This window comes from Harpia harpyja, chromosome 13 (genome assembly GCF_026419915.1).
Source record: "Harpia harpyja isolate bHarHar1 chromosome 13, bHarHar1 primary haplotype, whole genome shotgun sequence".
NCBI lineage: Eukaryota > Metazoa > Chordata > Aves > Accipitriformes > Accipitridae > Harpia > Harpia harpyja.
The window spans coordinates 27,009,158-27,026,987 of record NC_068952.1 but is presented as its reverse complement, the minus strand read 5'-3'; the positions used below and the strand labels follow the sequence as shown (position 1 = coordinate 27,026,987).

The window sequence follows — 17,830 nt, the reverse complement described above, 5'->3', positions numbered from 1 at the left end:
CCCCGCGCCCCTCGGGGCGGGGGGGCAGGCGGAGGAAGAGGAGGAGGCTCTCGCCGGCGCGGCCGGGGACGCGAGGCCCCTTTCGCGACTCCCCCGCGACGTCGCCCTGCTGTGGCTGCGCCCTTCGCGGGGCGCGGGGCCCGGGCCCCCTCCCTCCCCACCTCACCCCCGGTGTCCCCCGGGCCGCCGCCAGCCCGTCCCCGGGGTCTGGCGGCGCCACCGCCTCGCTCCGCTCCGCGCTCGAGAGCCCCGGGCGGGGGAGGGGAGGGGCGGGGGGAGGCGGCGGCGGCGGCCGCTGTGGGGCCCAGGCTGCTCCTCGCCTCCGCTGCGTCTCTCCCCAGCCCCAGGATCTGGGGCTGCGGGGGCGGGAGGGGCGGGAGGAGGAGCGGGCGGGGCCAGTCTGCGCGGCACCCAATGAGGAGGCGTGAGCAGACAGCCGGGGCGGGGTGAAGGCTATCACCGCCCAATGGGGGAAGGGCAGAGGGCGCACTCGGAGCGGGGCGAGTCGCAGGCAGGAGGGGAGTCGGGACTCGGGCAGCGAGCGGGGCAGAGCCAGCCAGCCAGCCGCCGCCGCTGCCTCCTCCTCCTCACCCGGGGGCTCGCTCGCAGCCGCTCACGCGCGGGTCGCCGCGCCGCCGGCGTGGACGGTGCCGCGGGACCGGGAGCCGGCGGGCGAGGGACGAAGGGACTGACGGACGCCGCTTCCCGGAGGGGGCAGCGGGCGGAGCCGCCGCCGCCCGGAGGAGAAGTTTGGCTGAAGCGGCCGCCGCCGCGAGAGGAAACTTTCCTCGGGGGGCCGGAGGCGGGGGCGGCGGGAGGGAGCCGCGGCACGCTCGGGTCCGCCGCCCGGCGAGGGGGCTTCCGAGAGGCTCCCCCCCCCCCGGCCCAGGCCGGGCTGCGGCGGCCGGGATGTACCTGGCAGCGGTCTCGGCGGGGAGGAGACGCCCGGGCGGAGACGGCGGCTGGCACCTGGCGGCGACGGGGTGGCTGTTACTGCTGGCCCTGCTGCTGGGCGAGTCGGGGACGCGGGCTCTCGTCTGCTTACCCTGCGACGAATCCAAATGCGAAGAACCTAAGAGTTGCCCCGGTAGCATCGTACTGGGCATCTGCGGTTGCTGTTTCATGTGCGCTCGGCAACGGAACGAGAGCTGCGGGGGAGTCTACGGGCTGCACGGAGCTTGCGACCGGGGGTTGCGCTGTGTCATCCGACCGCCGCTTAACGGAGACTCCATCACCGAGTACGAAGTGGGCGTCTGCGAAGGTGAGAGGCGGCGGGACATCATCCATCCATCCCTCCATCCCCCGGGGTGGGGGGTACCCGCTGGGCGGTGGGGGGGAAGGAGGGCGCCCTCGTTCCCCCCGCCGCCGCCCGCCTGTCCCATCCGCGAGGGTGTCTTTTAACCCTCCCTGCTTAAAAAAAAAAAAACCCTATTTAAAAGTTTCACCCTTAATTTTCTGAGCCGAAACTTCCAGGCTCTTCCACTTCTCGCTTTCCATAGCGCTTCGCTGGTTTGCTAATAGCTTATAGCGACTACTGATGCCCGACTAAAATCCTGTGATAAAAGGGCTTGGGAAGGGGTTTTGGCAGATGGGAGATCGGCGGAGGTCAGTCGTGCATTCATGGTGCTTGTTCCGGATTCCCCTTCTCTGTAAGGAAACACAAAGGCTGATCATCTGTTGTAAAGTTTTCCTTCCTGTTCCTGTCACTTAATATCTCCCCGCCTGTCCTACTCGGTATAGGATGATAAGGGATGTCTCTTCCCCTGCTGGAGCATCAAGGGGGAGGGAGAAGTCCCCACGGCAGAACTCCTCTCAAAGTCATTTCTGCTTCCTGCCGGCTGCTTGTGAGGTGATGAATTGGTACGAAATGCAAGAGGAGTTCACCCCCCCACCTCCCCCACTTTCCAATTTTGTGTCTATCAGAGTCCCTGAGATTTATTTTTTATGTATAATAATTTAACAAAAGGCCAAAGGCAAATTTTTAGTCTCTTTTTGTCTTGTACCTCCAGCTCCCTTTTCCCCCAAGTTGAGGGAAAACATGGCGCTGTAAAGAGATTACAAATAACCAGTAGTTTGGGATATGTATAAATGTATGTGAGACTCGGAGCGGGAGCTTCGACAATTCTGGAAAAGGAGAGGGAGGCGGTCTTCTCTTAGCGGGTAGAGGGCAGTAGAAAGTCCGGAGAGCTGGTGAGGCAGCATCTGTCCAAAAAAACTTGCATTTAAAATGATGCACTGTTTTGAGAGAGCTAAACCCCGTCACTTTCAGTGGGCAGCTGATCTTTGTCCCGGCGCTCGTTATTAGTTTAAAACTCCGTTTGCATCCCGAACAAATAAATCGCAAACCAGAGCAGAGCCGGGCAGTGTGTCCCGCCTGTGCTGTAACCAGTGCCATCAGCCTGTGCAGTTGTTGCTTGGGTAGGACAAACTCCAGGGTTAAAAGCTTTGTTGTTAAACAGTTAAAAATGGCCCCGAAGTACTTTGAAGACTTTGGTTGAGACCATGTTGCTGAATATGTACATTGCTGTAGTCTCTCTTTATTACCATTATTTTTAATATGTATTGGAAAAGTTTTCTTAAATAGAAAAGTACAAGCAAAGAGGGAATAGGTACTTTAAAAACCTACCTGGTTTTGCATGAGTTTCTCTCTTTGCATGTTTTCAAGTAAAAGCTTGGCTTAAACAGCTTTCGTTGTCATGTGTTGTCCCCCCCCTTGGTTAAAGGAACTAGAAGCATGCAGTCATTAAATGCCTTAATGTTTCAACTCGCTTGCTGTATCACAGAGTACGGATGTCTCTGGCAATTTAGGAGTATTTCATTCCTTTGAAGTGATGCAATCTACGTTGCTGTAGTTAACTTGTAACACGTCCCATCTACTGTTGAAAATAGTATGAAGCATTTGTTGGCAAGATTGCATTTCAATTAGTGTTGTGGTTAGGAGCTAGTTCCAGCTGCTCCTATAAGAATGGTCAGGGAGATAAGTTATCTATTTAATTTTCATTCTCGTAAATGAAAAGCAACTGAGCTGCACTGTCAGCGTAATAAATAGTCCTGGAATACCTATTACTGAATTGTCAGGAAACTGCCTCATTCTAAGCAACAGAAGTAACGTGATGTTCTTCATGGTGTGTGTTGTGCCTGAGGGCTGGCAGCAAGGAAAAAAGGGGACTTGGTATACTACCTCCAATCACAAAAATGAGGTTGATTAGCTCTATTTTTTTGTTCGTGGTGACCTAATCAATTGTGCAGTTTACAGCACACATGCAACAGGCTAGGCTGGTGATGCCTGGTGTGTGAGTAGTACTAAGCCGTGCCTTTATCCAGTAACAGAATAAAGACTACTATTTTTTTTTTATCCTGTCTACTGGGAGTGCAAACCCTTTCCTACCCCAGTTCAGGGAGGAGGAAATGGAAGTGATTTACAGAACTGTGTGACTAGAAATTGATGTTTTTACTCTCCTTCCTGTCTCTAGCCTTTTCTTTCACTGCAATTTTTTACACTGAAATGACCCCTACTGGCTACAGTTATAAGCATTATTTTTTTTATCATTTTTGAAGCTTCAGCAGTGTCTTGTCTCAGAGTGTCAACATTTACTAGGCTACAGAAAACTTCAAATGCTGGAATTGCAGCAGGTAAAAATACTTGTCTGTTAACTTTGTTTTAGTATTTAACGCACTTGGCATAAGTGATCTCTGTAACACCTGATGGAGAAGTCTCCGTGGCATCTGTCACTGGTAGCCTCTCTTTCTGAAACTAGAAATGGAGTAGTCTTTTTTAAACCAGTGTTTATTAATGAAATCTGTTGCTGATTCTGGGTTCTTTTCTTTATCCTTTTAAAACCTGAAGGAAGTCCTTGTTCATCTCACTACCTTAACTATCCACATCTTTATGCAGTTCAAAGGCTTAATTTGTGGCACTGTCCTGAAGTATGTAAATACCCTTCCTGAATGTAGTTGTATTATTGGTAAAGAATAATTCTGAGGTCAGCTTCCCCCGGTGTAGGTGGCTACCCTTTCCGATGGGCAATCTTGAGAGACTTTGCACACCTCCAGCTTCTGCTGGCTTTACAGGGGTGCTGCTGGATTGGTTCGATGAGGTGTCGAGAGCCTACAGCCCCTTCCAAACACTCTTAGCATTGAGAAATTTTGAGCTTACAGCAGGGACTGCCCTTGGTCTCTGCCTTTGAAGGTAGACCTAGAGCCACCCCCTAACTAGACTGGAGTTCTCTAGAAACGTGTTTTTCTTGGCTTCTGCAGCAGTCCAGCTGGGCAGGATTCCTGCTTTCTGGGGAATCGGAAAGCCTTGGAAAAGCTCTGCCAAAGAAGTTTGGTTACTCTGTGAAGGCATTTCTTGTGATGATTCTCTTCTTTTCTCAGTTTCAACACTTCCCCAATTCCTGGTGCTTTTAGATAGAGGCCTTGATTGCTTTGCTAAACTCTTCTAAGGCATAACAGTAGCATATAAAATAACACTGAAAATGAGCTGAAATTATTTTTAACTGTGTAATAGAAACATAATTTTTTTGCGATACATTTGAAGTGCATTGTTAACAAAACTGCTAGTCTCACTGTGTTCTTCGTTTCCTTTTAGAATATACTTCCATATGAATTAGCGTCTAGGTAGCCATTGAAAGAAGGTATTTCTGCTCTGGTAGCTGACCAATAACATGTAGTACTTTGTTTTGGGGTTTTTTTGTTTTGTTTTTAGTGGGGTTTGGTTTTTTTGGGGGGAGTGGGGAATACAGTTATTGCTGTATTCTTTTTGCCTACTGCAGGTAATTTAAGACTTGCCTTGAATACTTGAGGCTTGTCTGCCTAATGCATAGCTTCTGAACTGGGGTTCCCTTGGGACCAGGAGAAAGCTGCTGTAGCAGATTTTAGGCAAGTATCAGGAAGTATGCAGGTTAATCCTCTAGGACGATGGTAGAAGCTTGCCCTACTGTGGCTAGTCCTAGTCTCTTCTGCTGAACTGCATCTTTTTGGGAGCTTGGAGCATTATTGTCTGTCTGACTGCTTGTTGGGACAAGCAGGGAGAGCTTTTGGTGTTCTCCCCCCCCCCCTTTAAGCCTACTGTGGACTAATTTGCCTCCCCTGGAAACATAATAGAGTATGATATGTAAGGACATAGTATATTGTATGTAACCAAAATGCAGTGAAACTGGAGCTGATGAGAAGAAATGAAACTTTGAAAACCTAGCGTTTTTCAAAATTGGGAGGAGGAGAGCTAAGCTGTTTTTGTTTGAGCATCAGTTTGGAGTAATGGAGTAACTCAGTAATGGAGTTCCCTTCTGCTTTTCTGAAGTAAGAACAACTTGCTTACAGACTTGCTAGTATTTTTACCAGAAGTAGTGCTGCTGCTTATAACTTCTGTAGCTAGTACCTGTGGGAGAACCTTGTTTTCGTTCTCAGTCCCATGCTCTGTATCTGATGGGTCAGTGGACCCAAAGCCTGGAACATGAAGCTTTGTCTCCAGACAGACTTCTGTACAACATGCTTGGCTTCTTGTCTGTGATGCAGTCCAGACCCCTAAAGATCAGGTAGTATTTTGCTTTGAGTAAGAGTTACCGAAGTTCAAGTAATTTAGAAGTCACATGTGGGTGACCTGCTTGTTTATATCTGTTTGACTGGAACAGTGTTGCCCAGATTTCTTAACTGTTTGTTTGTTTGTTTTCTTATTCTTTTATGTAGTGAATGGCTGGGGAAATGTCCAAATAGTTCTCATGTCCGTGTGTGTACAGCGAACTTCCTCCACCAACACCAAGTGTTAGAACTGATGATCTAGTTGGGGACTTAATTGGTATTAAGTGGTGCACCAAATGATTGTTGGCATGAAGACGGGTAAAATACTTGGTTCAAAGGCTATCAGCAATCCAGACTATCAGGGGAGGAAAAAATGGAAAAATTATTCATGGCGTAAAAAAAAAAATTATCACAGAAATTACTGAATTTGTACAACTGGAAGGAGAAGTAATTCTTTGGCAAATGTTCAGCTTCTGATATGTTACTCTTGACCATAGTTAACAGTCCCCTTCCCCTACCCTGCAGAAAACACTTACTAGGCACACAGTGACTTCTTATGCACAGGTTGGATAATTTATAAGCTATTTCTACTCTTGTGTTGATGCTGAAATCTTAACATCGGTAAGAACATGTAACTTTGATTGTGGCATGGAATTTGAATTAGATCAGGTACTTATTTGACTTGGAAATGGTTTCCTCTCTGTTTCTGGGCATCATGTTTCGATTTTAGAAATCACTTGGTTCCAATATTTCAACAAAAACAAAATGGAAAAGTCCAACAGATATGAGGAGGGATACTGATGCAGGAATTGGTAGGTTTTTGCTGTTGTGGATCAGCACAGTTAGTTTAAAACTGGAAATCTCACCATGGGTAGGCTGAATGTCTAAATCTCTTAACTTCTGTTAAAAGGAATACTCTCTTTTATTTATTTATTTATTTTAAACCATTTGATCTCACATGGCAGTGCAAGCATCCTCTGCTGATGTAGACTTTTTCCCATAGAAAATGGTCATTTCATCAGGTTCCCCAAAATCATGCTGCTTATAAAGTGGTGGGCTTTGTGGTTGTTTTGGTTTGTTTTTGTTTTTTTTTTTTTTAAACTACCTTCAAACTTGTCAGATAGTAACTTCTGCACTCCTAGGAATGTTTGCAGTTTTAAGTACCCTCTAGCTGATTCAAGAATACTTGCATAATTTAACTTCTTGCATAGTAAACTTCTTGCATAGTACTTAGTCAACCAAAATGTCATTTGACTGATGGGCATATTATGCAATAATTAATCCATTAATATGGTTCAAAAATGCCTTCCTCTTCCCCTCCTTCCTTTGCACCCCCCTCAAGGATTCTTCATCTCAATGAGTAAAGTTTCTAGCATCTTGCAGGCAGGACCCAATGTTTCTCTGTTTTAATGGATTAAATACGTTGTAGAAGTGACCTATTAAATGTCTCTTGTGACTTGTAAACTGCTTTCACTTGAGAATGCATTTGATCCACAGGGAGTGTAAACTTGGAAGTGGTGAATTCAGGGTTTTGCCTGAGATTTAACATGACAACAGTTGTGTAGTCTGACAAAACTGTGTTTTAACTCTGCCTTTTGGTATGTATGCATGCAATTTGGAAAATGACTGATACTGACATAGAAAGCTTAGATATATGGAGAAATTTACCAATATAAACTAAGATGGGAATATAACTTCGTATAAAGGTTATCTAGATTAAATTCCACAGAAGCATACAGATTAAAAAATGGTCCCTGAGGGAGCTCTAGTCTAAACAGACTAGTTTGACCATGTTTGGGGGAAGTAAGCCCTTAGTAACGTATTGAGATGAATGGAAGCAGTTCGCACCTTTATCAGAGGCAATATTCAATCCCCAGCAGCTTTCACTGGGTATACTGGGTACTTAACTTCAGCATCTGCAAATCATGTTAACACCTTGTGGGTCATGAGTGTGCAAGTCTTTCAGTAAGAAAACAAGCAGGAGAGCATAGGGTTGTGGACAGGGGGAAAAGCACTAGCTCACAGGCATGCACCCATTCCCCTGTTCTTACTCATTTCCAAAACTTTAAGCCTTATATAGCCAGCTACCTTGATACTGATAGGCTTCAGGTGGTTTTTGTGTGGTTGGTTGGGTTTTTTTGTTGTGGTTTTTTTTTTTTTAAATTAGTGAAAAGTCTAGCAAGTGTGATGTTTCTGAATCCGAAAGCGCCCGTTCTGTTGGGTCACTTATCCTTCAAACAAATTAAACTTAAGTGTTTTGCTACAGCTATGTTATGCTCTGTTCAGGGTTATTTCAGAAAGGCTGATTGTATGCATTTGGAGGTGGTTCTTCCCCTCACTGATAGGCTGTTGATAAAAAGCTGGGATCGTACTGATAATGGTATTACATGTGCTAACATAAAATGTGCTGCCTTGATAATAGAAACACTCAAGTTGATGTCTGTCTCTGTTAGGTTTTAAAAAAAATGAAAAAAAGCCTTGATGCTAATTCTAAATCCAGGGTATGTAGAGTTTTTTGTGTAGCCTTCTGTGACTAAGAAATTGGGTGTAATTCCTCTGAAACATTCTGCAGTTTTGGTGTTCAGTGACTCTGCGTTAATGACCCCGGGGGGAAAAGTGGCAAAAGGTTTAGGATGTCAGGTTTCTTCTAATAATGTGGACTGTTCTTGGTGTAGGTTGCTTTATTCATAGCCCTGTTCCAGCATTTGTCTTGGGCAAAACTTTTACTACTCCTGTCGGCTTTGCCTCTGCTGAGCAGCTTAAGCAAGCTGCCAGCCAGCTGCTTGTTTGCAGTGAGGCTGATGCGTGCTGCTGTATGTGCAGGCTTCTGAAGTGTGTGGGTGCAGAGTGCAGCTTGGGGGGAAAAAAAAAATTGGAGTTTTAGCCTCCTTTGGAAAATGGGTAAGAAGGTTTGGCCCTTTCCTGAGGCTTTAGCCATTATTTTTTTTAAAGAGTTTTCTAGAGCTAGAGGAAAAATCTGCTAGGACAGCTGAAACGCTGCTGTCCATGCTCATTCTTATCAGGGGAGTACTGGCAGAGGCTCTGTCTGACCAATTAAACCCTGGGACTGTGTAGTATTTTCAGTCAACTATTTACAAACAAGATGTGGTCCTGGTCATAAGATTAAAATAACTTGCTTGCAAGTCTTTTTTCAGGTACTTAAATGTCTAGGGGTCAGACTTCGGAACTAATTATCATTTCAGACCATCTTTGGGGCAGAAGGCTATTGGAAATACCGTTCAGTCTTGTTGGGGGCAACCCTAATAGCAAAAGTCTTAAAAAACAAACAAAAGCCAAACAAAACAACCCCCCCAAAAAGTCAATTAAAAAAAAAGGAGGGGGGGGGACACGACTACATGGAGAACTGAAATATTGCAGACAGTGTGGGTAAGGGAAAACTTTAAGCTTGAAATAGTTGTCTAAATCACATGCTTCGCTTACTGCTTCCATTTATCTCCTTGCTTTCCTCACAGCTTCTGTGGAGTTTCTGATAATTGAGTGGAAAGCTGGTTTGTTTAAATACTTTCTGCATTCCTTAGTATGAAATAACCGCCTTGAGACGCACGCAGAGCTGCTGCAGTGAAAATCTTTCTGGCTATACTGGGGATTTGATCACCTGAGATACATGCTCTAGGTTGAATAAGATAAAGCAGGCAGTCAAATTCTAGACAAGCCTTACATGTATGGTGTTCCTGAGGTATCTAAATGTTGTGGTACGGTTTTGCTTTCTAGCTTTGACTAGAAATTTTATCAGGAGGCTGCAAAGCGCTTTTGTACTGATGTGCATTCCACATGAAGATTTGATCTTGGAAAGTGGACCCTTCCAAAAGGTGGAAAAACTGCTTTATCATGAAACTCTCAGCTGTGTGTTTTACCAGAGAAGTTTCTGCCGGCTCTGGTCCCCGATTCATGAATTTACTGAAGGAATAACTTGTGAGAGGGAAGAGGATTGCAGCCAGTACATGAGCTCAAACTCACTTCAAGGCTAGCCTTCCCTTCTGCTGCTTTTCAAGGTCTGGGGCTGGGTTTCAAGCATTCTTTAGTGGTGATTAGTCATTTCTATTGTTCAGCTCCTCCAAAACATGAATTTCCTTTCCTTCGTTCTTTTTTCCTGTTCAAAGAGAAGCCAAAGCCTACTGGCAAGAAGTATTTCCTTTTTTTTTATTTTAGAAAGTCTGTAGAATCCTTTCAGAGTCTCATACCATCTTAATGAATACCACTGATTTGAAAATGCTGTTCTGTATACCAGTGTGCTGGAGTGGTGGGGCTCAGACCTTGGGTCTGGTTTGATGGAGAAGCTTCTGAAAGGTTCCCACCTTCCCAGAGGGCAGTACCAGTCCCAGTAAGGATCACTTCTGTGTCACTGTGAAACCCATTCTCTCTCCTCCTTCAAATGCAGGATTTAAAAGGATGCAAGAGTCTGTAAGATGTGACTTGGACTGTTTCACTTTCAGATCAGCAATGTATTGGACGGTGTCTTTGCTCTTTCAGCATCCTGAGAACCTGCCTGTCACACTTTAAAAAGGCAGAAATAGCTGAGTAACGTGCTGCAGATAAATGTAAATTATGGAAGTTCACTCGATTCACTCCAGTTATGTTTACCCCCCCCCCCCCCCCCCCCGAACTGTAATTTAAGATTATTGTGGGTGCAATGCTTGAATATTAGTTTTCAACAGTGGTATTTCAGTGACCATAACAGTGTGTTGCTTGTAGGTTTGAGGTGATGCATTAACTTTATAAACAGTGAAGGAGAACAGTATGTTGTTTTCCAAACAATAGCTGATATTCATTAAATGTCCAGAAAGGAGGAGAAGGGTTGGGGCACAAAAGAGAAAATTCTGTGGCAGGCAAAAGGAATTGAGAACTTCAAGGGAGGGAGAGCAAAAAATTTAAGCAACGGAGAAGGAGTCTCTGAAAAGATCTTTCCTGGTACTTTTAAGTTGCACCTGTTTTGAGATGATCCTTTGCATATGGGCACAATAAAAACAACTATAGTGAGCTACTGTGTACTTTAAAAATAAGGCTCCAAGTTAGTTTCTCGTAGCTGGATGCTTTCCTGGAAACACAAGCAGCTCTTCAGGTGAAGAAGACATAAATGCTTGCTTCAATCATGAGCATTACGCCTCGCATGCTGCTGTGGTGCTGTGTTGCGAGTGCTGGTATGTAGGATTTAGCACAGAAGTAGTGATGGAATGCTGCTTACCAGAGACATATTTTTCAGTCTGTTTCCCAGACTGGATCTGTTGTTTAAGGACCTCTTGTTCAACTTGTTAATGCCTTAATCCTCTTCCCTACTTTAGATGCATGCTATGACAGGCCTTGGGAGTTCAGCAACCCGGAGCAGCACTTGAATTGTTAGCAAGCTGAAATGTTTGCTTTGCAGAAAGCAAGTGATTATATGAGTGACGGAAGAAAATGAAAAAAGTTTTGAATTAAGATGATGCCTCCCTGCCCATGGTTTCCTTATGGTATGAAAGCACACTTAGAAGAATTAAAAAAGTATTACGTCCAAGACTTAATTTTGGTCTGAGTAAATGCAGAACTATTTTATTGTCTGAAAAGGTACGCGTGAAAGAGTAGTGTCCTGAAAAGGAAGCCATAGAGGAGGTCAAACGGAGAATGCAGGAAAATGTTTGTGCTACAGTCTGGAACTGTTCATGAACTGTCCCAGGTCTCCAAATTACTGGTGTGTAAAACTTAGTTTTTTGGAATAGTCCGCAGGACGTGATGATTTGGGGAGTAATAGAGGCTAGGTTATATGTTTCACAGAGCCTAGACTTTGTTCAAGACATGTTTCCATTATTAGCTGAAATATTGCTGACCTCTAAAGGAACAAGCATGCTGTACTGGGCCACCATTTATCTGTATCAAGCAGAGCACTAGATGCCTTTGCATCAAGTAGTTAAAGCTTTGAATTAAAGTGAGACACTGGATTCATCCCTTTAGCTCGTGCAAGTGCTTTCATGTGGTTGTACCTTTCATTCCAAGGAATTTTGCTTATACTGATGTGACTTCTGAGGGTTACTCTAAGTGGTAAACAAGTAAGTATTCATTTAACAGGACCTTTAACTTCTGTTCATAAAAGGACAAAATCAGCTAGGAAAACGAGTCTTAAGTCTGCATGAAAGATCATGCTAGACTTGGGATTGATTTACTAAACTAGAATAAGCTTTTTTTTTCTTGTTACGTGCTTGCTCCTTCATTGATGGAAATCTTGTTTCTAAATGAAATTGTGTGAAAAGCAGTCTGGTAAAAGATGTCCAGGCTAAACTGGATTTGCATTCTTCCTGTCTGAATGGGGCTTTTTTGTATTCCCTCTAAGTAATGAAAAATACCTTGTTTCAAGATTCAGCATGTTAGATGTATAGTCTGCAAGTATTACTGAGGGATTTCTCTTCCCTTCCATCCTCTTAATGGCTACCAAGCTAATTTTTGAGGCGTGTGGCACTGAAGACTTGAGTGTATTGGGCCACGCGCTTCCTGTGTACCTCCTTTTCTGTTCCCATCTGAAAAGCCGTGAGAGGTGGCAGGTGAGAGATCAAACACTAATCTGTCCTGGAAATCAGATAATATTGTGGGTAGTGCCACAGCGTGTGGTACATCTGCATCGAGGTGTTCTGCCATGAGAAAGGGATGGCTCTGCTTTCCACGCCAGTTGGGTCCCACCTTACGTGGGGTGAGCAGCTCTTGTGTAACGGGGATCCTGCTGATCCTGTCAGCCTTGAAAAGGTGTAGTGCTGAAATACGACAGGGCAAAACCGCACAAATGCTCCGAAGCGGTGTGCTGGAAAAGCACAAGTGTGCCGTCGTCGCCATCTGCGTGCCCTCCCTGTCTGCACTGGGCTGGTCTCAGGGGGCTGGTGGGGAGGAGAGCAGCTTGAGGGCACGCTGCCTCGTGGGCCCCGTGGCTGCCGGGGCCGGGGGAGCTCCTGGCCTGGACACCCTGCTGGGAGGAGAGCCTGCATGTCAGAAACAAGGAGCAATTCAAACCCTTTTCTTCAGACCGTTAAACGGACCGGTCCGGATGAAGCTGTGGTCCCTGCGGTTACAGAAGTTGAAACACCAAGTCTTGGAGTGTAGCTGTAGCCTCTTTTGTTCTTGTCATTACGTGGATTACTGCTGTGATTTGTAAAATACAAATTGTCCAGGCTGCATTCCGGCTTCTCAAAAACAGGATGTATTATTGTTCTCCAAATTCTCATGATTTTTTTTTTTTTTTCCTCCCTCTGCATGCATGGCCTCCTCACGATGAAAGTGTCCCAAGCATTACTGAAGCGGCATCTTCTCTTGAAAAAATTTTAATAGCTTCTCTTTAGGAACTTCTACACTTCCTTTGACTTTTATTGATACAGCTGCTGTATGGGATGATAGGTTAACTTTAACTGGGGGGGGGGAGACAAATTACTTCCTGGGGTTAATGACTGCTCTTCCTTTGCTATTTTTATGGAGTAGAAGAGCCATGAGGTTCCCATGGAGGTTCCCTTCTTCATGTCTAAAATTGACTTAGTTGTTTATTCAGTGCTTTTTGTCAGCAGGTTACTTTGCCAACTTATAACAGAAAGCAAGCAGTTGGTTGTACAGGGAGGAACAACATACCTGTGAGAATCTGATGTGACGCTTTCTGTAGGTCATGTACGATATTTAAGTGGTAAACAGCTCTTTCCAGGTGTAAGTTGTTTTTTCCCCAAAACAGGGAAAACGGCAGGTTAGTGAATATTCTGCATGTTTCTGTGGGTGGACAGTACTTGTGTGTCAATGTCAGTATGTGTGTGTGTATATACTGTTATCTACTATCAGCTTTTAGACTTCTTTTAAGTGTCAGACTACTGAATGACAAACAGTTTGTATTTGGCTGCGGCCTCCCATACTGGAGGACAGCTTCTGATAACCCCAACAACAACAACAAACCCCACCCTTCATAGCTGGAAGATGTCTTAACTTTTTTGAAGTGTTTCTTGGCAGGATCTGTATTGGAAACTTGCTTGTTGATAGTATATAAAATTGCTAGAAGGCACAATGTGAATATAAGGATGTAAAGATGTGGAATATAAGGATGTAAAGATTGGAAATAGGTATTTGTTCCTTTTGTCATTGCTGGAAGTTAGTGGACTACTTGGTGTGACTATTTTGTAGTACTTCTTTTGGTAGACAGACAAGGCTGGAAAATGATCTGGCGCTCTATAGTGAAGAATACCTAATGCCTAGTTTATTTTGCATAAAAAGCATGTATCTTGCTTAAACTTGTGCATTGGTGGGATGTTGCTGTATATGCACTTGACCTAAGGAAGCTGAGACTTTGTAGGACTGGTAATCTTGGTGAAACTCTGGATTGACTGGATTTATTGCTTCCTGGAAGAAAAAAAATAATAAAATTCTTGTTGCATGTAGCCTTCTAAAAGGAAAATGGTCAGTTGTACAGTGGGAACATCGGTTACATGCATTTGATGGGACTGATTCAAAAGGAGCAGAATTATTTGAGCAGAGAGACTTGTTCCAGCCCAACTATCCCCCTGCCCCTTGACGGCAAGGAGCGTGATGTGCTTGAGCGATTCTCCTAGAGTATGGATGGTAATCCAGGAGTGCTGGAAAACTCGCTTTTGGTCATATTACAGAATCAGAGGCCTGGCATCTTGCAGTATTTTTTTATTAAAAAGTTATCTCTGTGGAGTGAATTCTATGTGATGTATTTTTTAATCGGGTTTAAAAATGCTCTCCTTCTGACTCAATTTTGACTTCTGTAACAGCTGCAGATTCTGTCCCAACATTCTCACTTCCATGATAAATATAACTTCAAGTATCTGCGAAAGTTATTTCAGTTAGAATAGCACTCATTTGTACTGCAGCTATGCATTTCTGCAAGACGTCATAGTTTTTCATACAGATGGAAGTAAACAATGCCAGTAGCTGTAGCAAAATGGGCAATAGAACAGCTGCAAAACATGGTATTTGGCAAATCCCACAGTTTAGATTAATCCATTATTTTTTTTTAATTTGTTATCTTCTGTTTAGCACTGCATTGAACTTGAAGTAAATCGCACCGAACTCCAAAGCAGCTGAATTGACATACTGCAGCCAAAATCCAATAGTGAGCGAGTTTGTTTGTTTATTTTAGATGAAAACTGGGATGATGATCAGCTTCTTGGATTTGAACCGTGCAATGAAAACCTTATAACAGGTTGTAACATAATCAGCGGGAAATGCGAATGTGACACCATTCGGACCTGTAATAATCCATTTGAATTTCCAAGCCGGGATACTTGCCTGTCGGCCTTAAAAAGGATTGAAGGTAAGCACTTGTCTTCAGTAATTCAGAGTTAGTAATTTTTCTGTGCATTTGATGAAAAGCTAGGGCCTAGTTTAATACGTTTCAGGATGACTTGGGTAGTTTCAGATACCTGTGGTCTTGTACTTTTCAGAAGACAGTTGTATATTTTAAAGGAAGACAGGACTTCAGTAAGCTAGGCCTTCCAAATGCGTAGGTTTAAGAATGGAAGAAACTAATATTTTGTGCTTTGTATGTTACAATGTTTGCAGATTTTGAGACTAAACCCATTCTGTTCATAGTTCATGGTACCTACCTTCACATATCTTTAGCTGTAAAGCAGTGTGGAAAACTCTCTTTAGATGTATTGATGTGACTGAACCGTGAATAAACACAGTGGATTTTAATAGCAAAGGCATAGAAAAAGTAGTTGTTGATAATACTTTTTTTTTTCTTATATGAATGCATGAATTGCTATTTTCTTTAGGTTTACATAATGTAGCATTACTTTAATGCTCATATTTTTCAGTTTCCGTGTTCCTTTGATTAGATTTGCATTAGGCCACATATGTTTATGCTTCTGCACGCATACATGATGGGTATTTTTGTTTGGGGTTTTCTTGTTTGCTTATGGCTGAACTGGAAATGAGTTGGCTCAAGTGTATCCAGTTGGAATTAAGTTCCCATGGTGTATTTCTAGAACTGTTTTGAAGAGCTATCAAAGGTTTGATCTAGGGCCCTTTCTATGATGCTGTAATTACTGTTTATTATCCAAAGTGTCCAGGAACGTGCACAAGTTGATTAGTGGAGTGAACCTGCTTAATTAGTCTACTTTAAACCAATGTTTAAAGTAGTCTACTTTAAACCAAAGTCATATTGCAAAAGTAAATGTATTTACAAGGCTACTAACCATATTTAAAGTTACTATCTTTAAGTTAAGGAAGTGTGATGTGATGTCATCTGTCCTATTTGTTTTGTGATAAGAAAATTGTTTTTAAGCTACGGACTTGAAATGAGGAGATCTTGTGGAAAAAAAAATGTAGCTGGCAGAAACATTCATTGACGTTGGTCATGATGTTGGTCACTAAAGGCGTACAAGTGCTTTGTGTGCATTTTTTTTTGTGGTTTTTTAGCTCTAGGAAGAGGAGAGGCACAACCTTTGTTGGCCTCTTGTTTGTTGCTGTAGTAGTGGGCAGTAGCATATATGGGTTCTTAAGTAACCTTACTCACTACTTCTTTTTTTACTTGTGAATGCGTGACTAAGTCTGCAGTAGTTCAGCAGGACTCTATTGGCATGACAATTCATCATGTGTTTAACTTGCTAAGAAAATCTGCTGTGGGATGCCTTTTTGTTTTTTGCAGGCTCGGAAGAAATGGACTTAGTTTGTGGAGTGGTGTAGCTAAAGCAGGTTGATTCTTTGAGTAGCTTTCCTTCAGTAACCTCTTGTTTCAGCTAAATTCCTGTTTTAAAAAGAATAGCATTTTAAACTTAGCCATGAGGTAACAATGTTCTACATGTAAACTGTTTGGTATGACAGTGATGGTGCAGTTGTTTTTCAGAGGTGTAATTTTCTTTTTTGTTTATTTGTTTTCTTGGTTTTATTTCTTTTTTGGGGAGTGGGGAGGGTGTTATTCCAAAGCCTCAGACTATAGGGCACGAGTAGAAGAGTTTAGGACCTGCTGATTTTTTTAATCCTTGACAGACAGGAAGGATAGTTGATGCAAGTGATGAAACAACAATGGTACCCTTAAATACCAGGAATGTGGCACTTATAACTTGAGTGTTGTAACAGTCCAGCCTTAACTCATAAGAACGTGAATTTGCATTTGCATCCTCAGACTATCCAACCCTACTGCTGAGGAATGTTTGAAATTAAATCCATCCATATTTCTTAATAGAAAGGCAGAAGTCATAGCATAACTTTGATTTGTCTGCATTTGGCAGCTGTAGTCAGTCAAATCTGCCTACTGTGTTTTGCACTGTAAATGTTTATTCCCTCTTTCTCTAACTAGGATTGGGAATTGAATGCTAACTGCTTATGGAGGTTATTTCTTTAAATACATTACTTCTTGTTTTGGTAATTAAAATGTATGCTTCGTCCTGTACCTAAGCTAATGGAAAAGAATAACAACTTTTTTTCCCCTTGCACTTGCCCCATCCCTGTTTGGTAAGCAAGCAAAGTCTCTTAGGTAGAATGGGATAGCCACTTTGGTGTGTCTGAGCCAGTATTTGCTGTTTGAGTATTTCAGGCTTTCAAAGTTCATAGTCTGAAAGTTGAATTCATCCATTCGGAAAATCCACCTGAAACACAGCTTAGGTAGCATGCAAACCAGAGGGCTCTTTCAGCATGTTAAAATAGAGAAATATTTCAGTTTCTTCAAGGCAAGCTAAGTCTTTAACTGTAGTGTCATGTAAAAAGGGGTGATTCATAAGATCTGTTAAATATGTCTAATTAAGATTTTACTGAAATCCAAAGTACTGATGTATACTTCACTCTTTTGGCTTGTCTGTTAAAGATAATGGCAGGAAGATTTGAAACTAGTAATTTAAATCCTGAAATACTCTAATAGAACCTGCTGCCATGGAAAGTGGGACCAAGACAGGGTAGTCTAACTTCCCTCTCCTCACCATACTTGATATGGATAATTAATACACAGTGTGATTAAAAAGACTTAAGTTGAGCACCTGATTGATGGATACACCATAATAGGAGTTTCTGAAGAAAACTTAAAAGAAGAAAAGTGCCATGGAAGCAGCTACTTCCATGTGTTTTCTACTTTGAAGATACTTACTAAGCAATTGAGAATGTTTTTTGTTCAGTGACATGTGTCACTTTGCAGGATTTTTGATATTCATTATAAGTTTGTGTATCATTCACACATTGATGAACTTCCATAACACAGCTGAGGCAAGGGAAGATACTTAACCCCATCCTGCTGAGAAGATGGGTCAGGTAGCTTTCGTTCTAATTATGGAGGTAATTGGGAAGGTCCTATCAAGTGAACTTTTTTTTGGTAGTACTATTATTAAAAGCACAGCTGAAATAG

The 17,830-nt window shown here is 43.2% G+C and overlaps 1 protein-coding gene across 4 annotated transcripts in view; it reads left to right on the top strand.

Annotated features, from left to right (window-relative positions):
- The first annotated feature begins 551 nt into the window (after nt 1–551).
- CRIM1 (cysteine rich transmembrane BMP regulator 1) overlaps nt 552–17,830 on the top strand; it is a 203,579-nt gene continuing 186,300 nt past the window's right edge. For 3 of the 4 annotated variants that reach the window (XM_052805798.1, XM_052805797.1, XM_052805795.1), the window contains exons 1-2: nt 552–1,261; nt 14,633–14,806. In XM_052805798.1, coding sequence (XP_052661758.1) covers nt 910–1,261; nt 14,633–14,806 — 526 coding nt within the window. In that variant the 5' untranslated portion in view covers nt 552–909. The remainder of the gene's footprint in view (nt 1,262–14,632; nt 14,807–17,830) is intronic. The other variant, XM_052805796.1, reaches the window with a different exon arrangement.